We start from the raw sequence: 23,500 nt of genomic DNA on the forward strand, positions 1-23,500 counted from the left end.
TGTCCTAGGCACCCAGTAACCCTTTCTGCCATCTGAAGAGGGGACACCTGCAGGTAGACAGCACAAAAACTGTGCCCCGGATGGAGAGGGAGCTGGGTACAACCAGGCGTCACTCCCTCCTCCTCCACCCCCAGCAGAAGTCATAACTTCATCTCTCATTAAATCGAGCCCCTAATGCCTGACTGGCCCCCAAAGTCCCCTGTCCTAGGCACCCAGTAACCCTTTCTGCCATCTTAAGAGGTCAGGCCTGACTGTCCCATTTGACAGATGGGGAAGGTGAGGTGAAGTCACTTAGTCAAAGTCCCAGGGCAGATCTGAGTTTCACGGAACTTGTATATTATACACCTTTTATCAACTTCCTTGTGACCAAACCCTGGGCCACTCTCACATTCCTCAATCCCTCAGCAGTGTTTGTCACAGCTGTCACCCCGTCTTTGCCGTACTGTCTTCTCTTGGCTTTGGTGACACCTTCTCCTGGTTCCTGCCCAGCCCTGCCCCTTCCCACTTTCCTGACCCTGAGGTTCCTTCTCCATCTGACTCTGAGGTTTTCCAGCGTCCCCACTGCCCCTAGCTGATCTTATGCCATCTCGTGCTTTAAAAAGCATCTCTAAGCTGATGAGTTTTCAATCTGTAACCCGAGCCCTAACTTCTAAACCTGTATTATCTAATGAACAGCAGGCATTTCCCCGATTGAATATTTTCTTTGTAAGCAGGATAAGTAGGACACACTTTTCCACGTCCAAATTAAAACCCTTCCTGCCCTTCTCCAGTTGGCTTAGGCATCAAGAAATGCTTCAACCATCTACCTTGCTGCAACAGCCAAAAACTCGAGGGCATTCTTGATTCTTCTCCTTCCCTCCTTTCCACGTGCAGCAGAAGGTCCTGCTCACTTGATACCCCAAAATACTCAGAATGGAGTCACTCCCCATCCCTGGATCCACTGTCTCCCCGGTCATTTCCCATGTGTCCCACTCTGCTCAAAACCCTACATTGGCCAGTCATGGTGGCTCACACCTATAATCCCAGCGCTTCGTGAGGCTAAGGTGGGAGGATTGCTTGAGCCCAGGAGTTTGAGACCAGCCTGGGCAACATAGTGAGACCCCACCTTAATTTGAAAAAACAAACAAACAAACAAAAAATCCTACACTGGCTTCCTGTCAAACTTAGGATAAAACCTCTTCAAGCGGCCAGGAGTCACCAAGGCTCAGCCCTGGACACCTCAGGCTCCCTCCCGCTATGTCCCACCTCTCATTCACTCTCACCCACCCTCACCAGCTTTTTTTCTGCTCCTCACATTGCTCTGGACTGTTCTCCCAGATGCCTCCTTCCTGTTTTTAGGTTTCAGCTTAAATCCGCCTCCTCAGAAAAGCCTTCTCTGACCAACCCCAGTCATTCTTGGGGAAAAGCCCTGTTCTTTTGTTTATAGGGTGTTTACTCTCTGAAATTATCTATCTGCTTATTTTTCACTTCTTCTCTGGCTTCTTGCACTAGAATGTCGGCTCCACGAGGGCAGGGACTTTGTCTTGTCCCATGTAGAATCCCCACTGCCTGGCACAAAGTAGATGTTCAAAAAATACTTGTTAGGCTGGGCACAGTGGCTCACTCCTGTAATCCCAACACTTTGGGAGGCCAAGGCAGGTAGACCACTTGAAGTCAGGAGTTTGAGACCAGCCTGGTCAACATGATGAAACCTCGTCTCTATAAAAAACACAAAAATTAGCCAGGCATGGTGGCGCACGCCTGTAGTCCCAGCTACTCGGGAGGCTGAGGCAGGAGAAATGCTTGAACCTGGGAGGAGGAGGTTGCAGTGGGCTGAGATCACGCCATTGCATTCCAGTCTGGGTGACAGAGCAAGACTCTAACTCAAAAAACAAAAAACAAAAAATAAAAAATAAAAAATTCACGCCATTCTCCTGCCTCAGCCTCCCTAGTGGCTGGGACTACAGGCGCCCGCCACCACACCCGGCTAATTGTTTTGTATTTTTAGTAGAGATGGGGTTTCACCATGGTAGCCAGGATGGTCTTGATCTCCTGACCTCATGATCCGCCTGCCTTGGCCTCCCAAAGTGCCAGGATTACAGGCATAAGCCCCCATGCCCGGCCACCCCCAACTTTTTGAATGAAGAAAGGAAGGAATGTGCACAAAATGGATCCTGTCCTGCATCCCTGTTGAATCTCTGCTCTCTGTAATGAGTCCCAGAGCTTAGCCCCATGACCCTGGCCTCGAAAGGGAGAAGAAGGAGCCCCAGCCTAGGCTCAAATTTGTGTCCATAATAATAATATGGACATTTGTTGAGTATATTTTATGTGCTCGGCATTTTGCCACGCACTTCAAAGCATTGTTAGATCATTTATTTCTTTCAAAAGCCTATGTGTTGGACTGGGCATGGTGGCTCATGCCTGTAGTGCCAGCACTTTCGGAGGCAGGCACCCAAGGTGGGCGGATCACTTGAGGTCAGGAGTTCGAGACTAGCCTGGCCAACATGGAGAAACCCCATCTCTACTAAAAATACAAAAATTAGCTGGGCATGGTGGCACATACCTGTAATCCCAGCTACTCGGGAGGCTGAGGCAGGAGAATCGCTTGAATCCAGGAGGCAGAGTTTGCAGTGAGCTGAGATCGTGCCACTGCACTTCAGCCTGGGTGACAGAGCAAGACTCAGTCTCAAAAAGAAAAAGCCTACGTGTTACCATGAGGTTACTACTACTATCTGCATTTTACAGACATGTAAACTGAGGGCCAGTGTGGGGAAGCAATTTGCTTAAAGTCCCAGCTAGGAAAAAAGTTTGAACTGGAACCTGGTCTTGGAGTCTCTGCCTGAGGCTCCCTGGGAGATCAGCGGTGCTCCCACTGTGACCCACCTCCCAGGCCATCCTTTCTTATGTCCATCCAGCTGTCAGTCAATCCTCCCACCATACTTCAGTCCAGCATGTGTGTTGAGCTCTTGCTCTGTGTCAGGGGTTACCAAAAGGAATGCAGATGTTCCATCCTCAAGTTGCTTACAGTCTGTAGGAGGAGATAGGTGTTTACACCACACAGAGTTTCAGCCAGAAGTGTGCAGAGCTCACAGGAGAGAGCAAATTCTTCCAACCGAGTCAAGGGAGAATCTGAAGGAGGTGACATTTGAGTTGGGCCTTGAAGGTTGATGGGGTTTCAACAGTCAGAGGCATCAGCAGAACAGGTGAAGGGAGCCACAGAAGGAAAGATGTAGGGGCCAGGAATAGTAGGGTGTGTTGGAGGGGTGGCAACAGTACCTTGAAATGCTAGTCACTCTCTGGTGGTCCCAGCAGATGGGGAACAGAAGGGCCTGGGGTCTTCCTGCTCTCCCAACCCTGCAGCCAGACATGGAAACCTTACATCCATTCATTCGTTCATCCATCCACGTATCTTGTTGGTGAACACAGAGCTCAGTACTGTGCGACAAGCACTGTTTGGGTGTGTTGGGAAGAGAAAGTGGGAGGAGTGGGGAGATATACAAAAAGCAGAAACGATGCAGCAGGCTGTGACCACGGACTGGGGAGGGCTGCTCTAGATGGGGTCAGGGAAGGCCTCCTGAGGAGGGTGTTTCAACACTCTGGGAGGTCAAGGTGGGTGGATCACTTGAGTTCAGGAGTTCAAGACCAGCCTGGGCAACATGGCAAGACCCTGTCTCCTCACTAAAAAAATTAGCCAGGTGTGGTGGTGTGTGCCTGTGGTCCCACCTACTTGGGAGGCTGAGGCAGGAGGATCACTTGAGCCCAGGAGGTTGAGGCTGCAGTGAGCCATATGGTGCCACTGCACTCCAGCCTGGGCAACAGAGCAAGACTCCTGTCTCAAAAATAACTTCTCTAAAAAGTCAGCCAAGCGCAGCTCTGGGTAAAGAGTCATCCAGGCAGAATATGCAGCAAGTGCAAAGGCCTGTGGATGGGGTGAGCTTGGCAAGTTGAAGGGATTAAGCAAGTCCAGTGTGGCTCGGGGGCTTGAGTGAGGCCTTAAGAGGTCTTCCTGCTCTCCCTCCCTTAAGAGGCCTCACTAGATTGTTTAAGTCAAGTTTAGAGAAGAGGGTTGAGGTCAGCCAATGTCAGCCTACAAGACTAGAGGGAGGAGTAGGGATTTGTGCTGTGAGCATTAAGGGGTGGATAACTTACGACTCAGGGGTCATTCAGCTAGTAAGTTAGAGTCAAAACGCAAACACCTCCCGGGACCCGAAGGCATCTGTAAAAATAGTCTTCTAGTGGCTAGGACAGAATTCAGCTGAAGTCAATATTGCATTTATTGTAAGGCCAGAAGGCAGAATTTCTTCATCTGAATCACTGGCCCTTTTGGAATGCATAAACATTACATGTGTTTGAACTTTAAAATCTGTGTAATTAAGGCTGGGAGTGGTGGCTCTCTGTAATTCACCTGTAATTCTTGCACTTCGGGAGACCAGTGCAGGAGGGTCGCTCGAGTTCAGGAGTTCAAGACAAACTTGGGCAACATAGGGAGACTTGTCTCTACTAAAGATCAAAAAAGTTGGCTGGACACGATGGCTCACGCCTGCAATCCCAGCACTTTGGGAGGCCAAGGCAGGTGGATCACCTGAAGTCAGGAGTTCAAGACCAGCCTGGCCAACATGGTGAAACCCCGTTTCTACTAAAAATACAAAATTAGTTGGGCGTGGTGGCACATGCCTGTAATACCAGCTACTCGGGAGGCTGAGGCAAGAGAATCGCTTGAACCCAGGAGGCAGAGACTGCAGTAAGCCGAGATCACACCACTGCACTCCAGCCTGGGCAACAGAGAGAGACTCTGTCTCAAAAAATAAAAAAAAAGATCAAAAACATTAGCTGGGCATGGTGGCATGTGTCTGTGGTCCTTGTTACTTTGGAGAACTAAGGTGGGAGAATCACTTGAGCCAGGGAGGTCGAGGCTGCAGTGAGCAGTGATGATGCCACTGCACTCCAGCATGGGTGACAGAACAATCCTTGTCAAAAAAAAAAAAAACCTGTGTAATTAAAATACTGTTAGTGCAAGCTGTTCCTGAACCTCAAAGGCAGGGACTTGGATGATTCACTTCGGGCATGAAAACTATACAAGGAATTTGGACCTCTGTTCTGGGCCTCACCTCTACCTTTTGAGACTTCTTGGCCCTCAGTTGAGATAGCAGAGTCCAGTGAATAAAACGTGGATTTTGGAGCCAAACAGGTGTCGGTTCAAATCCATTCTGCAGCATGTACTGCCATGTGACCTGACTGAGCCTCTTCAAACCCTGTCATCTCTAAGGGGTGTTGTGAAGATGAGCTGAGATAACACACACATATGTAGAGTGCCTGACACCCAGGCCTTGATAAACACATGTTCCCTTCGCCCTCTGCCTCTTGTCTGAATTCCTGGGCCCGTGGAAAACACAGACTGGTCTGGAGTCCTGTGTAGGTGCCTCACTTCTTCTCCATCACTCTGTTCAAATGGGCTCTTGTGCTTAGGGGGCCTCAGATGTTCCCACCTATAGAACAGGAAGGCATGTCTTGTCACCTACCAGATTGGTGAGCTGTGTGCCTAGGAATAGCCATACCTGCGACTGTGTGGAGATTGTTTTTCTAGCCTCTGGGATGCTGGGAAGTAGATTTAGAAGAAGGACCCAGCCTCAAAGGCCAGGGGGATCCCTGGGGTAGAGTCCCCAACTTGGATTTTGCCCAGATTACTAAATCGTGTCCCTATTTATCGGCACCTGCTAGGTGAAGGCCAGGAACGGGAAAGTAAGTCACCCTCTTCAACAGTAAAGTTTCCCGACTGTAATCCAGCAGCAAGGCTCAGGGCTGTCGCAAGGCTCAAATTCCTAGAGGAGCATGGGAATGCCATGTTCATTACGGCGCCAGCTTGCGTTTTGCTTTTTAGTGCATACAGGCAGGGCTAGCCCTGCCTGGCCCAGGCTGTGATACCAGGACTCTTCCCCCACTTCTGTTTTCTCCAGCACTCAGAAATTCATTGTTCCTTTGGCCTCTTGAAACAGAAGCTGATGCAACAAAGTCATTCACATCAAGGTGTGCAAATCAATGAAGGACACCTGAATGAGAACAAGCGAAGTGTAGGAAGAGTCACGGCCATCACGTGCAGCCTGAGGCAGGCGTGGGGTGGGAAAGCTTTAGAATGGTCAAAAGGAAAGGCTTCCAGTGCACACTGTTGGGCACAGGGAAGCCTTAGGCGGCTAACTAGAAGCAGCACCCCAGGTGACTGGTTAGGGGAGCATATTTGGCTTTCTGGGGTTGGTCCTGAGTTGGAAGTAGGAGTAAAGAGTTTGGGGCAAAAATCAGGGGCATTGGCAGTCATCGAGCAAATCCTGAGTGTTTAGGGCTTACTGCTGTAGAAGTTGTCTTTTGACTTCTTGGCTGGTATTACAGAAGTTGTGAAACGTATTTTTACATATGAACTGGCCATTGTCCCCTTTGTATATTCAGGCCTCAAAGGTATTAGGCATTTGGCATCTGCCCATTCTTCCTGGAAAAGACTTCTGTCTCTCCACACTCTCTCATGTTTTGGTTTGTTTGTGAGATGGAGTCTCACTGTGTTGCCAGGCTGGCCTCAAATTCCTGGGCTCAAGCAATCCTCCTGCCTCAGCCTTCCAAGTAGCCACACACCACTGGACCCAGCACTTTTTCATATTTTAATAGCTGTATTTATTTATTAGTTTAGGTTTTAAAAATTAATAATAATAATTATTATTATTTTGAGACAGGGTCTCACTCCGTCACCCAGGCTGGAGTGCAATGGTGCAATCTCAGCTCACTGCAACCTCTGCCTCCCGGGTTCAGGTGGTTCCCCCACTTCAGCCTCCCAAGTAGCTGTGATTACAGGCACATGCCACCATGCCCAGCTAAGTTTTGTTTTTTGTTTTTGTTTTTGTTTTTTTTTTCAGTATTTTTAGTAGAGACAGGGTTTTGCCATGTTGCCCAGGCTGGTCTTGAACTCCTGGGCTCAAGAAATCCTCCCGCCTCAGCCTCCCAAAGTGCTGGGATTACAGGTGTGAGCCACCGCGCACAGTCTAATACCTGTATTTCAATAAAATTGGTTTCCTTTGTAGTCTTACGTACTTTATTTAGTGCATTTAAAAACATCATTCTATAAGACACTGGAATGCTTCATCAGGCTGCCAAGGGGATCCTGGTACCAAAAAAAAAGTACAAACTCCTATATCAGAAATTTCCCTGGATGTATACAAACATTTGCACACAAACTTTTTAACCACTTGTGGTAGTATTTGTGTAATCTTTTATTAAACCACAAGTGTGACCATGCCACTCTCTCTCTGCTTAAAACTCTTTGAGGCCTTCTCCCTTTTTCTCCCCTGTCTTCCAGACAAAGCCCTAGATCCTCTCAGGACAGGCAAGACTCTTTATAAGAATGCATCCTGATCTTTTTTTTTTTTGAGACGGAGTCTTGCTCTGTCGCCCGGGCTGGAGTGCAGTGGCCGGATCTCAGCTCACTGCAAGCTCCGCCCCCCGGGTTCACGCCATTCTCCTGCCTCAGCCTCCCGAGTAGCTGGGACTACAGGCGTCCGCCACCTCGCCCGGCTAGTTTTTTTTTTTTGTATTTTTAGTAGAGACGGGGTTTCACCGTGTTAGCCAGGATGGTCTCGATCTCCTGACCTTGTGATCCACCCGTCTCAGCCTCCCAAAGTGCTGGGATTACAGGCTTGAGCCACCGCGCCCGGCCGCATCCTGATCTTTTATATCTCATTCTGTTCTACATTTACTCCTTCACCTCAACTCCCTTTGCCCACTAACTGAACTCCTACTCACTCCTCAGTACCCACTCAAGGTTCCCTCTCTGGAAGCCTTCCTCAGCCCAGACAAAAGGAGGCTCAGGGACGGGGCCCCTTCTCCCCTGAGCTCCATTATTCTGGTCTCTGCTTTACAGGCACTTGGCAGGCCGCGACCCAGTGCCTCGCCTTGCTCCTGAGACCCGGGAGTGCTCACTGCCAGCAACATGCCCACTTGCTAGGGGCAGAGGGGCAGTGGGAGTGTCCCTCATGTGCCAGCCCGTCCCCACCCTTGGGTTAACCTTCAGTCACCAGAGAAATAAGGTGAGACACCTCTGAGACTGTGGGCACATGTGCTGCTGCCTGACAGAGGCCATGATGCCCACAGGTCCCACACCTGCCACACACCCTGGGTCCAGAGTCTGCCCTGGACTCCTTGGCACCTTCACTTCCATTTGTGCCTCATGTATCCTCTTTGGTTCTCCAGAAGCCCAGGAGCACATTTCTCTCCCAGCACCAACCCTGCTATGTGCTCACAGGCTACAATGCTTGAAAACTTATTCCTGGCCAGGCACGGTGACTCACACCTATAATCCCAGTGTTCTGGAAAGCGGAGGAGAGAGGATTGCTTGAGCCCAGGAGCTCAAGACCAGCCTGGGCAATACGGCGAGACTCATCTCTACAAAAAAAAATTTTGTTTTAATTAGCTGGGTATGGTGGCACAGGCCTGTGGTCCCAGATACTCAGGAGGCTGAGGCAGGAGGATCACTTGAGCCCAGGAGGTCGAGGATGCAGTGAGCTGTGATCACGTCACTGCACTCCAGTCTGGGCAACAGAGTGAGACCCTGTCTCTTAAAAAAAAAAAAAAAAAAAATTAAAAAAAAACGTATTCTGACATTTGTTAGGTCTCTTCATCCTTACAGTAACCCAGCTAGATGGATGTTTCTCTTATCCCTATTTCCAGATGAGGAAACTGCATAATGGAGATAAATGTGTTTATAGTGGCGAATGCTTGATGTTTCTTACCAGAAAAGCTGAGAGAGTTTAAGTAGCTTGCCCAAGGACACACAGCAGTAAAGCAGGGCCTCAGCACTCAGCACCCTGTGCCCTGGACATGTGCTTTCCCACTAAAGAAGAAGCAAGCTGCCAGGCTTAGGGTTTGGAAGCCCCTCTGGGGGTCTCTCTCTTCAGCCTGCCCTTCAGTCCAGCCTCCCTGAGGGCCAGCGCTGGGCCTGACTGATGCCTGTACCCTTAGGGCCCATATTCATTCACCCATTCATTCAGTGTCAACTCCGCTAAATAGATGCCAGGCACCCGCTGGGGTGAGCAGAAACAGACTTGCACCCTGCTCCCTGAAGAGTAGAGTCTGACAACAAAGATTGATACTCATCATTTAGTCCCTAAAACTAAATGTTTAATTGCAGACTATGACGAGTGCTATGCGGAAGACGTACAGGGACTTAGAGTGTGAAAAATGGGAACTATATCCCCGCCTGGAAGCCAGCCTGAAAAATCAATATTTGAGCTGAGATCTCAAGAACCAGTAGATATCAACTAAGCAAAGTAGGGAGGGAAGAGAGGTCCAGAGAGAGGAAATTGTGGTCAGAGGCCTTGTGGCCAGAGGGAGGATGCAGTATCTGAGGAACCCACAGAGGGCTGGTATGGCCAGAGCAGAGAGAGTAAGAGGGAGAGTGTTAAGACATGAGGCACAGACCAACCCTGAACTTAGGTTCCTGAAAGCACTAGGAAGCCACCAAAGGGATGTGAGCTGTTTTGAGATGAGTGTGTGTGTGCTGAGGGAGGGGGAGTACAAATTAAACAGATTTGTGCTTTGAGATCACTCTGGCTGCAGCAAGGAGAAAGGATTTCAGGGTCAAGAGAGCAAGCAGGGAGATGAATAAGGAGGCTTTTGCAGAAGTCTTGCTGAGACTTGGACCAGGCTAGTGTTCCAGAGCTACAGAGAAATAAATGGGAGCACTCAAGGGGCAGAACCAACAGGACTGGGTGCATGGCCCAAAGAGGGTATCTGTGGAACGAGTGGCTGATGAACAGGCAGGAGGCCAAGGGCCTGCCCGCAGTGGGCTTCTAATCACAGGGATTGACTGCTGGGTGGAGAAGAGTAAGGATCTGAACAGGGTGACTTCCTTGGGGGTGGGGATGACACCAGTGGGAAAGGAGGCTTTATAGACCAGACCAGCACCTGCAAAAGAGCTACAAGCTAGATCACAGAGGAGAAAGAGGCTATGCCCCTATCCTCAGGAGCCCATAAACAGATCCTGAGAGGAGAGTAGCTGCTACGGTCAAGAAACAGAGCTAGGGAACAACCACCCTGCTGACCTGGGGAAGGAGGAGGCAGGGCCAGAGGCAGAAAGAAGAGCATTGCCACCAGAAGAAAACTCTTCCCTGCTGGTTTCTGAGCTCCAGGAGGGGCCACCAGGGACTGCGGTGCAGGCTATGCCTTGCACAACTCCATATGAGAATGGTGGCCTGGACTTGTGCAGTGCAGCAGTCCTGGGGAGCAGCTAGTGGCCAGCGTGTAAACCAGCTGAGTCCCATGCCATAGGCTGCCAGTTGAGCTTGGCTGTCCTAGGTTCCATAGAGCTGGGCTGCAAGGCAGAGAGCATTAGAGTGACCTGGAAAGACAAGGCAGATCCCCAAACCCCCACTTCTAGAGCTGGGAATACTGACCTTGTAATTGGATATACTGTGTGCCTAAGAAGAAAAGACCCCTAGGACTCTGCCTTCAGGGAGTGCCCAAGAGTACCTGACCCGGGGGCCTCTCAGAACACCGACAGCTCCTCAGTCTCAAACCCCAACCCTCCCTGAGTCTTGGTTCTGCCCTTTTCAGAAAATTACTTTGAAATGCACAGTCCAGGCACAGTGGCTCACACCTGTAATCCCAGCATCTTGGAAGGCTGAGGTGGGAGGATCACTTAAAGCCAGCAGTTCGAGACCAGCCTGGGCAACAAAGCAAGACCCATCTCTACAAAAAATACAAAAAAAAAAAAAAAAAAATTAGCTGGGCATTATGGCGCATGCCTGTAGTCCCAGCTGTTTGGGAGTCTAAGGCGGGAGAATTGCCTGTGCCCAGCAGTTGGAGGCTGTAGTGAGCTATGATCACACCATGAACTCCAGTCTGGGCAACAGAGAGAAACCCTGTCTCTAAAAAAAATTTTTTTAATTATAAAAAATAAGAAATAAAATGTACAAAATAAAAGGCATGGGATCACAAATAAACCAATTATTTTGAAATACAGGTATCAAAATATGGAAAAATAAATTGCAGCCCAGAAATAGATGTGTTTCCTTGCTGGTGCATTAGGTAAGATCTAAAGTTGGTATAATAATTACCAAAATTTCCAAATAAGGATGGAGGTAAACAGAACGCCGAGATATATTCTGAGATAACTGTGACAACTTATCTGGATCAGTGTCTAATAGCTGATAGTCACAATCAAATATCTGTGACTAAGTCACCAATAATACCATTAATAGCACTATGATTTTATGTTCACAACCTTAGTTTGATGTTAGTGAATAGATAAAATAGTTCTCCCATTTAACTTCACGGATCCTCGGAATTCCATGCCCCAGTTAAGAATCTCATGATGCAGGAAGAACAAGTCAGCAAATTGTGCTCCAGCTTGACAGGCTGCCCAGAAGGTGGGACGGGGACGCAGGGCCAAAGCCACCGGGGTTAACAAAGGCTTCTGGATGGAACTTTGGAACAGGTCTTGTGTTTTGATCCAGAGATAGAGAGGGACCCATCACAGACACAGGCATACAGGGGCGGGAGCCATGTATCACACACACCGGAGCACATGGAGGCGAGTCTGAATTTTTTTTTTTTTTTTTTGATACAAAGTCTCACTCCAGTTGCCCATACTGGAGTAGTGCAGTGACATGATCTTAGGTCACTCCAGCCTCAACCTCCTGGGCTCAGGTGATTTTGCCACCTCAGCCTCCCAAGTAGCTGGGACTACAGGTGCTCACTACCTCACCCAGCTAATTCTTTATATTTTTAGTAGAGACTGGGTTTTGCCATGTTGCCCAGGCTAGTCTCGAACTCCTTTACTCAAGTTGATCTGCCCACCACGGCCTCACAAAGTGCTGGGATTACAGGCATGAGCCACCATGCCCAACCTGGTCTGATTATTAACAACTCCCTTTGGAGTATGGAAACGGGGTCTCAAAGTGACATGACTTAACAGAGCCCAGCCACAGGAAGTGGCAGGCCATGGGGAAGATAGCTCTGGATTCAGAGCCCCAGCTCCTTGTCCCTACACTCCACTGGTCACAGGGAGCCTGAGGCTGAGGACACCCTCAAATGCAAGTGATCATGCTCAGGGTAGCAGGTGAAAGCTGGGGCCCGGGAAGCAGGTAACCTGGCTTCTCCACTTACTATATGTGTGACTTTGAGGCATTTTTGAACTGTATTCACTCCTTTCTTTTTTCAACTGTGAAATGGGAACAAGTTCTTACCTCTGAGAGCAACTAAATGCAACTTGTAAAAGTGTTTGAAGCACATAGAATATGATGCCTGGCACGCAGTCACCCTCCGATACTTGTACAGAAACTTCTTCCTGAATTACCAGAGTGAGTGCCATCCCAGCCCCGCTCCTTGTCTCTGGTCAAAGAGTTCTGCGTGGACAGGGTGGAGGACACCAGGGTCCAGGAGGGCTGGCCTGCCCTTAGTCCAGGGGGAGGGTAACTGGCCATTCAGCCACTCCGGGTGAGGAAACACTGACACCAGCAGAATCCTGCGGGGGGAGGTGGGGGCTGGGCTTCTCTGGTTGAGGGTCAAAATGGCCCCACTCCTGGGGCTGATGAGTTTATGGCCAGGATGAAGAGGGGTAGCAGAGGTTTGGTGGAAAGAGAGCTTGGCTTCCGACAGATTTGGTGGGGCTACGTGCAGCTGGGCAGCTGGGCAGGCTACACACTGCACAATTGTTGGGGCACCATTCACATAGACTAAAAGGGGAGTGCTCTTAGGTAGCGCTTGAAGGTTACCCAATCCCAATCCCTTATCTGAGTTCCATCCAGGCTCTGCCGCTTTTTGTGATAGTTCTGTGACCTTGAGCAAGCCATTTACCCTCTGAGCTCATCTCTAAGGCGGGACCACCACACCCACCTTAATGGCTGTTACGTTTTCATGTAAGCACAAAAATGACAATACTAAGTCCCTAAGAGTTGCTGAATAGCAGCTGCCTCCTCCCCCAGGCCACCACCTAATCCCACCTCAGGGACCCTTCCCAAGCTTTAGGGTACTAAGAGTGTGAGCCTAGCCTGTATGAGGTGGAGAGGACAAGGACAGGGCAATTGGGATGGGTAAGGGAGGAGGGGCTCCCCAGCCCCACTGTCCAACAAACCCCAGCATGTGGCCTGTTCCTTTGGCAAACAAAGAGTGGGCAGGTGCCCGGCCCCTGGAGAGGGGATACGGGTGCCCTCTCCTGGCTAATGATTCCCCAGCCCTGGGAGAGGCTCTATAAGGAGAGTGGGCCTCCATTCCTGCCCCAGGTCCCCTTCCAGGCCTGAGGTCAGGCTTCTCTAGACTTAGAGGTTTCATGTAGGAAAGGGGGACTTCTGGTACCCAAAGACCCACAAGACTCAGTGTTGCCCCACAATTCCCTGCACAACACAAGCATCTTGGGGGAAAGTTCACATCGCCTGTAAATGTAAATTGCTCCTCTGGAGTCGTGTAATGCAGCAGACAGACCAGGATTGCTAGAAAAGAGACCCTCCACCACTCCCAAAACTCTCCAGTGATTCATTCATTCAGACAAGATTTGCTCCAAAACCTGCTGGGTCCTGAGCTCCAAGGATCCAGATGCCACAAAACCGACTCTGTCAGATGGAGAGCTCACTCCTGGCAGAGAGAACAAACACTAAATATCCAACAAACAAACATACTCTTGCTGCTTGTGATAAGAGCCAGGGAGAGCCAGGGTGCCAGGCAAAGGTCCACGTTGCCCAGGTCCTGCTCCTTCTTCTGGCAGCCCCCATCTCATCTTGGGATCCTCAACTGGGTCCCCTGCAATCCCTTTGGTCTCTATGGGGACTGGTAACCAACTCCAGACTTTCTAAAGTGGCTGGCTTATTATGTCTGGGCTCCCCAAGGTCAAAGACAAGGTGATATTGAGTGCTTTGCTTTGTTTTTTATTTGCATTTTGAAATGAGACCTTGGGCTTGGGAATCGATGGCTATGGGTGTCACAGGCTCTCCCAAGGCAGTTACAAATGGCCTAGTTTGTCTGAGGGACAGGAGGTGGCATGGCTCTGGGACACAGGCCCTCTGACAGCTCTGCTGCTTCCCTCCCACCTGCAGGAGGCCTACTGTGCATATGCCATCATCCTCATGGCGCTCTTCTGGTGCACTGAAGCCCTGCCCCTGGCTGTCACTGCCCTCTTCCCCATCATCCTGTTCCCTATGATGGGCATCGTGGATGCCTCTGAGGTGAGCCCCCATCCATAGGAGAAAGCGTTCTGGGCAATGCAGGAGGCCAGGGGGTGGGTTCCCTCAGACCTTGCTGACTAAGGAAGCCTCATCATAGGCAGGGTACACGGATTAGGGGTTCCTGCGTCTGCATGAGGAGGAAGTCAGCTAGAAGGCTGCAGGCTGGTGTGGGGAGGGGTGCAGGATTAGTGCTGAGAGTTCATTCAAAGTGGGAGTGATGAGCCAGTCTTAGGTGGGAGGTGGAAGGCCTGGTGACACAGAAAAGGGGCCTTGAAGGCCAGCTAACACACTCATATACTTCTAGTTCAGTGGCTCTTGAACTTGAACAGCGTCGGGGTCACCTGGAGGGCTGGTTAAAACACAAATGGCTGGGTCCAGAGTTTCTGATTCAGTAGATGTAGGGTAGGGCCTAAGCATTTTATTTCTAGCGACTTCCAGTAGATGGTGATGATGCTGGCCCAGCAACCATACTTTGAGAACCGCTGTCTAGTTTTGAGAAACAGCACTAAAATATCTATCTCCCAGTCCATGGCTTGAAACATGAATGGAATCATGGTAGATTATCTCCCAATTAATTATTCCTGAGGGGAGATAAAGTGAGTTTGGCAAGAAGAGGGAAACCTGGTTGATATTAAATGGTAGGTAATCCAGGCCGGGTGTGGTGGCTCATGCTTGTAATCCTAGCACTTTAGGGGGCCAAGGCAGGTGGACCACTTGAGCTCACGAGTTCGAGACCAGCCTGGCCAACAAGGTAAAACCTCATCTCTACAAAAAACACAAAAATTAGTCGCGCATGGTGGTACATGCCTGTAGTCCCAGCTACTTGGGAGGCTGAGGTGGGAGGATGGTTTGAGCCAAGGAGGTGGAGATTGCAGTGAGCTGTGATTGTGCCACTGCACCTCCAGCCTGGGCAAGAGAGCTAGACCCTGTCTCCAAAAAGTTAAATTTAATTTTTTTTAAATGGCAGATTATTCAGAGACCATTTCCATTCAGTTTCGAGAGCCCAGGGGAATGGCAGTCTGTGGGAATGTCAGTGACTGAATCCCATAAGCTCAGAGGCACCGTGGGAGACTCCAGGGTCTTCCCCCCGCTCAGCCATGTCTCCGCCTGCCAGGTTGCCATCGAGTATCTTAAGGACTCCAACATCCTGTTCGTCGGAGGGCTGCTGGTGGCCATCGCAGTGGAACACTGGAACCTGCACAAACGCATCGCCCTCTGGGTCCTCCTCATCGTTGGGGTGCGGCCTGCCCTGTGAGTTCCTGCAAACCAGCGTGGGAGAACCTGATGAGGAGATGTTCTGGGCACCCAGTCCCTGAAGGGAAGCTGCAACAGCAGTGTGTCTGTCTGCCCGTCCCTAGGCTAATGCTGGGCTTCATGCTGGTCACGGCCTTCCTGTCCATGTGGATCAGCAACACGGCCACCTCGGCCATGATGGTGCCCATCGCACATGCCGTCCTGGACCAGCTGCACAGCTCACAAGCCAGCAGGAACGTCGAGGAGGGCAGCAACAACCCCACCTTCGAGCTCCAGGAACCAAGTCCCCAGAAGGAGGCGACCAAACCTGGTGAGAAAAATGAGGCTAGACCCCGCCCCAACTCCTTGGTTTTTGGAGAGAGTCTGAGGGTCTGTCCGTTTCGAGGGCTGGTCGTCTTGGAGCCTTTAGGGAGAGAAGAAAGAGATGCAAGAAGGACAGTGACCAATTTGTTTTTCCTTTTTTTAAAATGGCAAGTTCCCTGTGTTGGGAATCCCCTCACCCCTGGGCAAGCCAAGATGCTTGGTCACCATAGCAAGAAGAGAGCTGGAGTCTAGGTGGACAGCCCAAGGTCTAGGATCCATTCTTCCTGTGTGGTTTGGGTAATCAGAGATCAGAGAGATTCTGAGGCTGCTCCCAGCCTGAAACTCTGGGGATTGCTGGGCCCCTCAGGCCTGCAGACATCCTCTGTCCTCCTTCCAGCCCTGGTCTGGGCTGTTCACAGACAAGGTGCCTTTGAGGCCCTTGCAGCCCTGGCCACATTCCCCAGAGCTGGCCCTGTACCTGCCCCCACGTGGGCTCTCCCCTGTTCCCAGATAATGGGCACGCCCTCCCTGTCACATCTGCTCCTTCGGAGGAGAGGGCACATCTCAGCCAGGAGCATCCCCGCCTCACCCAGTGCATGAGCCTGTGCGTGTGCTACTCTGCCAGCATCGGGGGCATCGCCACGCTGACTGGCACCTCACCCAACCTGGTGCTGCAAGGCCAGATCAACGCGTGAGTGACAAGGGGTGGGCCACCTTGGGGGATCTGCACACTCACTGGGAGGTGAATGGGGCTGGGCAGTTCTCGGGGCAACGTCACACGGCAGCCCGTGTTCCTCCTTCAGGCTCTTCCCCCAAAACGGCAACGTGGTGAACTTCGCCTCCTGGTTCAGCTTCGCCTTCCCCACCATGGTCATCTTGCTGCTGCTGGCCTGGCTGTGGCTACAGATCCTCTTCCTGGGCTTCAAGTAAGTGGTAAAGTCGGTAAGAGAAGCCCAGGTCCCTGCCCTTAGCCCTGGGAGCTCCCAGTTGGGTCTGGATGTGGAAAATGATATTATCACTATCCCAGTGAGAAGGCTTCTCCCTGCCAAGTCCCCTCTGTGCACTTGGACCCCCATTTGAGGAAATAACTGGGTAGAGAGTATTATCCCATTTCACAGACGCGCAAGCTGAGGCTTCAGGAGTGGTTCGCAACTAGGTTGTCAGTGCTGGGACTGCAAGCCAGGTCACTTGATGCCCCTTCCCATAATGCTCCACTGTCCTTTGATAGGTGCTTAAGGAACACACACTGAGCATGGTTAGTTACAAAAACACCTGCTGTGTTCCTACTGTATACCGGGTCATGTGTAAGGCACTGAGAATACTAGAAGGCACTAGGCACAGTCCCTGTCCTTGTAGCCCATCAGGTGGATGATGATATGGTGGGGGCCATGACAGAGGGAAGCCCAGATGCTGCAGGAGCACAGAGAACACAGTGCCTAGTTAGGCGCAGGTGAGTGAAGATTCCAGAACACCATGGAGGAGATCATGCCTGGGCTGAATCTTGAAGGACTAGAAGTCAGCCAGGTAGAGAATGGGTGAAGACATTCCAGGCAGCAGGAGCAGTTTGTACAAAGCACAGAGGCAAGAATGGACATGATGTGCTTGAGGGAACTCTAGTTCTGCAGGACTAAAACACAAACAGCAAAAAGGAACATCAGGTCATGAAGCTGGAGAAGTAAGCAAGGGAGGTTCTAGAAGCTCTTGTGTGCCACCCAAGCGTTTGGATCTTGTCCTTGAAGCCAAGAGTAATAAATAGATTTCATTCCTACTTCCACCAGGTTCCTGGTAGTCACTGCTTGGAACTCTGAGTTGGAAAATCATGGGAGACCCTGCTAAGGCTCAGTATCAAGTTTGTGATTGATTAGTGATGTCTGCCATGAGTATGGGATAGGAGTGGTGGTATGAGTGTTACCATACTGTGGTATTAATTATAATTTTCCCTTCCTGCCCAGGCAGTGGAGAGCCCTTGAAAGTTTTTAAGCATTGCTCCTGCACTTTGGAAAAATCACTTGGGCAAATATAAGGAAGCTGGATTAAAGTTGGGGGCTGGTACAAGGCAAGGTGGTAGTAGAAGAGGTCAGCACAGTACCAGACACCATGGGGGAGTCAAAGATGTGTGAAGCGTGACCAGCAGGGAGGTTGAGATTTACCCAAGTGGAAAGTTAAATGTCAACACAAGTTAAGTCAGCAGCAGAAGGAAGTGGACTGCAGCCTACTGTGCCTCTGAGGACAAGGCAAGTGAGGCTCAGGCTGGCAGGGGATACCCAGAGCAGGCAGAGGAGGGAAGGGAGGACTTCCCGAAGGTTGTTGGAGGAGGAGAGCTGTGAGCCAGGGCTGGAAGAAGTCCCAGGGTTTGAGCTGCTAGGTCTTTCTCACCCTGGGCAAGGGAGGGTTTAGCACCATAGAATCCCTGGAGGAAAAGGGGCTCAATGAAGCAAGGCCAAGCATGGGGAATAAGCAAGAACTATGACCCCTAAAAGTCTTCTGCTCTTCCTCCAGAACCTCAGGTGGAGCCGGGCCGTGAGTGTAGTGACCCTGAGATGCCCTCTCTGGGCCTCAGCCTTTAGATCATAGGCGCTCAGAGCCCCTTGCTCCCTGCCTGGAGCAGGCCCCCCACAAACTGCCCCATCCTTCTGCCTGCAGCTTCCGGAAGAACTTTGGCACAGGGGAGAAGATGCAGGAGCAACAGCAAGCAGCCTACTGCGTCATCCAGACCGAGTACAGGCTGCTGGGCCCCATGACCTTTGCAGAAAAGGCCATCAGTGTCCTGTTCGTCATTCTGGTGCTGCTCTGGTTCACCCGGGAGCCGGGGTTTTTTCTTGGCTGGGGCAACCTCGCTTTTCCCAATGCCACGGGGGAGAGGTGAGAGTTGCAGGGGATGGGAGGAGGACACATCTGGGACTTACATGCTTGGGGAGGAGGAAAGGGTGTAGGGCCCCCATTGCAGAACAGGAAGTAACACTCGGTGGGGGATGAAGTTTCCCCAAGCTTGTCTATGGGAGGGGCTCCTCTCCACCACCCTCCACCTTGTGGCCCTGAACAGCCCCAAGCCGCTAACCCAGACTTCCCTGTCCCCCCACCAACAGCATGGTGTCCGATGGGACAGTGGCCATCTTTATTGGCGTAATTATGTTCATCATGCCCTCCAAGTTCCCAGGGCTGACCCAGGACCCAGGTAAGCACCTGGACTGGGTCACGGAAGGGTCTCCAGGCAGTCCCTGCCTTCAAGTATGTAATGTACCTTCCACCACACTTGGCAGGAGTAGGCAAAGCCCAGAAAGGCTGGAACGACTTGCCAAGGGCACAGAGACTCAGGGACAAAGATGAGATGTTGCAGAACTGAGAGTCCCCTCCTGCATGCATTAAGCTCCAAAAGGGACCCACACAGGGAGCCCCCAAATGGAGAGGGGAAAGGCCTGTTTGTTCTTTGGTGACCCATCCTTCTCTGCTTGGGGAGTAGAAAACCCAGGGAAGCTGAAGGCGCCTCTTGGCCTCCTCGATTGGAAGACAGTGAACCAGAAGATGCCGTGGAATATCGTGTTATTGCTGGGTGGTGGCTATGCCCTGGCCAAGGGCAGTGAGGTGAGAGGCCCCCAGCCCCCTCCTTAGCTTGTGTGAGGGAGACTGTGGCAGGAAGAGAGGGGTCCCTGCTTCTGTCCCACAGAGGAGAGACCTGGTTCCCATGTAGGAGCCTCTCGAGTGGGCAGAGCCTTTGCAGCAGCTGGGGAGACCTAGAGCCCCCATGTGGGAGGAAGAAACACAAGCCCCAGGGACCTCTCCTTAGTTCAGTTCTCAAAGTCCAAGGGAAGGCAAGATTCTCTGGTGGGGCGGGGCCTGTTCTCAGAGACAAATGCCACCCCACCCCAGCCCCTTGCCCCCTGCCAGACAGAGCACGCGATAGCATCTGCACTGAAGTAACTGGGGGTTACGTTGATGCGGTCTGCCCACTGCAGCCACCAGGGGGCACCATGATCACACCCACCCAGGCTCAGGGGACCAGAACATCTTTCCCCAGAGCCTCCATCCAAAAGAGGGAAACCCCTGACACGGCATCCCTGGGCCTCAGTGTTCTGGCTCAAACAGGAGGCAGCTGCCCAGGTCAGGGATTGGTGCAGGGTACTCCTGGGTCTGTGGCATGTTCATCCACTGACTATGCCCAGTGCTGTGCTAGGCGCTGGCCCCACTGAGCAAGGTTAAGTCCCAGCTTACAGCCTGGCATTCCAGACGTGGGAAGGCAAGACCTCGGAGCTCTTCTGACCCTGTGGACTGTCCCTATCCTCTTCCAGCCTCTATCAGAGTCCTCCCCTAACTTTCCCTCCCTGCAAAGAGCAAGGTCCTCTCTGTCCCAAGCCACTGGACTGGAAGGGGCAGGAAGAGGGCTAAGGTTGTCAAGGCACCTCCTGAGAGAGGTCAGAAAGGCAGGAGTAAGTGTGGTCAAAGATTTTTGCTCCCACCAAGCCCCAAGTTTCCCAAGAAGGCCCTTTGGCCCCCTTTCCTAATTTCTCATCTGCCCCTTCTTCCCACACCCAGCTGTTCTTCAAGAGCAGGAAAGGGCGCCCCTTGGTCTTAGCTGGATCCTAACATCCCTTTAGAGCTGTCTTTGACTCTGAATACCGGGGAGATGCGAGCAGGAGCAGGAGCCTCATAGAGCCTCAGCAGAGGACTTGGGGGCCCAGGCAGCCTTGCCTCTCACACACCATCCTCCTCTGCCCACAGCGATCGGGCCTGTCCAAGTGGCTGGGAAACAAGCTGACCCCACTGCAGAGTGTGCCAGCTCCAGCCATTGTGGTCATCCTCTCCCTCCTGGTGGCCACCTTCACCGAGTGCACTAGCAATGTGGCCACTACTACGATCTTCCTGCCCATCCTAGCCTCCATGGTGAGCTGGCCCTCAGAAACACCTCCTCCAGGTAGTCCTCCTGCCTGCCACACCAGGGTTTCTGCCTGCTAGGCAGAGTATCCTGTCTTTGCACCTCCTCTTTTCCTTTTCCTGAAGAGGACCCCTGAGTTTCCGTCCTTCTCCAGGCTCTTGAGCCACCTTGGGCCCCAGGGCACTTTGGCCCCTGACTCACCCCGTCCCTCGTGACATCACCTCTGGAGTATCCTGATGGGGATCCTCGTGGCCTCACCCACCTCCCCACCCCAGTCCCTGTTCTGGTCATTCCTGAGGTGACGGGGTGAAATTGCTCCCCGAAGCGTCCCAAGCCCCTTCCTCCCCAGACGTGTTCCTACAACCTTTGATGACACCCCCGGAGCCCCTTTGAGATCTGTTTTATGGGCCCCTCCCCTCACCACACCCCACAAGGCAGGGCAGCACACTCATTCCCTCCAGAGAGGTCAAGAGGCCCTTCCCAGGTCACCCAGTGCCTTCTGGGAGAAATGGTGGGCTCATGACCAGAGAGTGTACTGGGGTGCAGGGGTTGTCCCCCAGAGAAGCAGGAGAATTGGTTGGGGGCCATGCCTCTCCCTCCGGGATGGGGGCCAAGGTCAGTTCTGCCCCACTGCCTCCCACTCCAGGCCCAGGCCATCTGCCTCCACCCTCTCTACGTCATGCTCCCCTGCACTCTGGCCTCCTCTCTGGCCTTCATGCTGCCTGTGGCCACCCCGCCCAATGCCATCGTCTTCTCTTTCGGGGGACTCAAAGTGTTGGATATGGTGAGTGGCAGGGAGGCTTGAATGCCTCATCCCTCCTTCCTGCTCTGACTTTCCATCTTAGTGAATCACAGAGCAGCTTAAAGCCACTGAGAGTCTCAGAGTTGAGCGGGCCCTCATCTGGGATGAAGGCGCAGTGGGGGAGGTTGGGACATGACCTCTCAGTGGTGGCATCTTCAGGCCCTGCCAGCCCCAGGCTATGTGAGAGGGAGGGAAGCGGGTGGGGAATATGGGGAAGGCTCCAAGATGCCAGGCACCCACACTCAGGGAGATGAGCTCAGAGAGAACAAGCCCAGGGCCCTGGAAGCTCAGGAGGAGTGCCCCTTTTCCCTGTTAGCACTGGGAGGAAAGCAAGGGGCAAAGGCATTGGCTATGCTGCAGGTTGAACCAAAGGGAGGACTTCCCAGAGAGAATTTCGCTGGTGGGAGGGCTCCTGTGCACCCCCAAATACCTGGGGACTTAGGGGCAGTCCGGCTCAGCCCCTGCTTAGCCAAATGGACTTTCCTCACACCAGGCCCGGGCGGGATTCCTGCTCAACATCATTGGAGTCCTGGTCATCACACTGGCCATCAACAGCTGGAGCATCACCATCTTCAGCCTGCACTCCTTCCCCTCCTGGGCTCAGTCCAACACCACAGCCCAGTGCCTGCCCCGCCCGGCCAACACCACCATGCCAAGCCCCTAGGCCGGGGCACAGCCCATGGGCCATGCCCAGGAAGACCTACCCCATTCCCACTCCCCTGAGCCGGGAGGGGACACCCAAGCTCCCAGCTCCAGGCCAATGGCTGAGAGAAAGGCACATGTGTGCCTTTCTCTTGTGTGTCTGTAAGGAATGTGTGTATGCTCAATTTCCTATGTGCCAGAAGAAAAGGTATGTGCGTGCATGCGTGTGTTTGTGTGTGTGTGTGTGCGCATATGGGTGCGCCTGCATGGATGGGAGGGGTGTGTGATGTGAGGCTATCTGAGGGGGGCTGTGTGCAATGCACATGATCCTAGGCGTGTATGCTGGATAATGCACATGTGTGTGTTCACAGACAATACAACATGTCCTCTCTGGTGCCCTAGGTCTTGGTCTCCCCAGTTTAGTGACCAGACTTATTTGCACTGTATTTATTGGAACTCAGGCTTGGAGTGGCCTGGGAGGAGGGCCTGCCAGCAGCTGCCATGGGAACAGCCTCTGGGACTGGCCCAACATACTGAGGGCTCCCCAGCCTTCCGGTGTTTTGGTGGAGGTTCAAATATTAACCACATTAAAGTCTTTTTCAATAAAGTCTGGGATGGTTTTTCACGGCGCTCTCCAGGGCTGGTCCCCAATGTGGTTCAGACCCCAGGTTGAGGGGTTCAGAGGGAGGGGGCCTGGCCTCTGTCCTGTATGCAGCCCCCTTGGCACCCCCCCACCCACAGGGGGCCAGAGGGCCAAAAGGAGTCTTCTAGTTCATTGTGTTATACAGTAGATATGTGTAGAGCACCGGTTCTGTGCCCAGGTTGAGGGGTTCAGAGGGAGGGGGCCTGGCCTCTGTCCTGTATGCAGCCCCCTTGGCACCCCCCCACCCAGAGGGGAAGGTAATGGTCGGGCATCCCTGCCAAGGCCGATCAGAGTGGGCGCAGCCACCTAGGAGAGCAGCACTGACATCACTGGGCCCGGCTAATTGGGAGCTGCCAGTCCCTGCGTGTCTTTGGGAAAACCTGCCTCCCCGTTCCCAGAGCACTCCCTAGGTATTTACATAAAACCCTCTGCCCCTGCCAATTCCTCATCGACCCTTCCTCCAGCTGGAAAAACCGGTCCCACGAGGCCAGAGGAGGCAGGCTGACCTGTGCTGGGTGCCCAGAGGACGGACCCTCATCCTGCAGCACAGGAACAGGCTGGAAACTGGCATGGCCTTCAGAGTCCAGGACCAGACAACTTTGGATGATTCCACCTCCCCTGCCCCGCCTCCACCTGGCCTCCCTACACTCCCCCACCCCACACCCTCATGGACTCCAGAGTTTTCATTTATCTAGCAAGGTGGGGGTAGGGATGGGGAAGAATGATACCACATCCATCATTTCTTCTTCGAGCCCAACAGCCCTTCCCTGCTGGAAGTTCATCTTTGTGTTGATGCTAAGTCTCTCCCACTGTGG

The 23,500-nt window shown here is 52.2% G+C and overlaps 1 protein-coding gene across 2 annotated transcripts in view; it reads left to right on the forward strand.

Annotated features, from left to right (window-relative positions):
- The window catches only part of SLC13A2 (solute carrier family 13 (sodium-dependent dicarboxylate transporter), member 2), a 23,709-nt gene extending 1,144 nt beyond the window's left edge, over window positions 1–22,565 (forward strand). Inside the window, exons 2-12 of one of the 2 annotated variants that reach the window (XM_011940781.1) lie at window positions 14,043–14,171; window positions 15,286–15,422; window positions 15,530–15,735; window positions 16,239–16,419; window positions 16,532–16,654; window positions 18,372–18,590; window positions 18,815–18,903; window positions 19,189–19,310; window positions 20,445–20,606; window positions 21,245–21,382; window positions 21,894–22,565. In XM_011940781.1, coding sequence (XP_011796171.1) covers window positions 14,043–14,171; window positions 15,286–15,422; window positions 15,530–15,735; window positions 16,239–16,419; window positions 16,532–16,654; window positions 18,372–18,590; window positions 18,815–18,903; window positions 19,189–19,310; window positions 20,445–20,606; window positions 21,245–21,382; window positions 21,894–22,064 — 1,677 coding nt within the window. In that variant the 3' untranslated portion in view covers window positions 22,065–22,565. Of the gene's footprint in view, window positions 1–14,042; window positions 14,172–15,138; window positions 15,423–15,529; window positions 15,736–16,238; window positions 16,420–16,531; window positions 16,655–18,371; window positions 18,591–18,814; window positions 18,904–19,188; window positions 19,311–20,444; window positions 20,607–21,244; window positions 21,383–21,893 lie in introns of both variants that reach the window. The other variant, XM_011940780.1, reaches the window with a different exon arrangement.
- Window positions 22,566–23,500: the final 935 nt, after the last annotated feature.

This window comes from Colobus angolensis, unplaced genomic scaffold, assembly GCF_000951035.1.
Source record: "Colobus angolensis palliatus isolate OR3802 unplaced genomic scaffold, Cang.pa_1.0 Scaffold193, whole genome shotgun sequence".
Classification (NCBI taxonomy): domain Eukaryota; kingdom Metazoa; phylum Chordata; class Mammalia; order Primates; family Cercopithecidae; genus Colobus; species Colobus angolensis.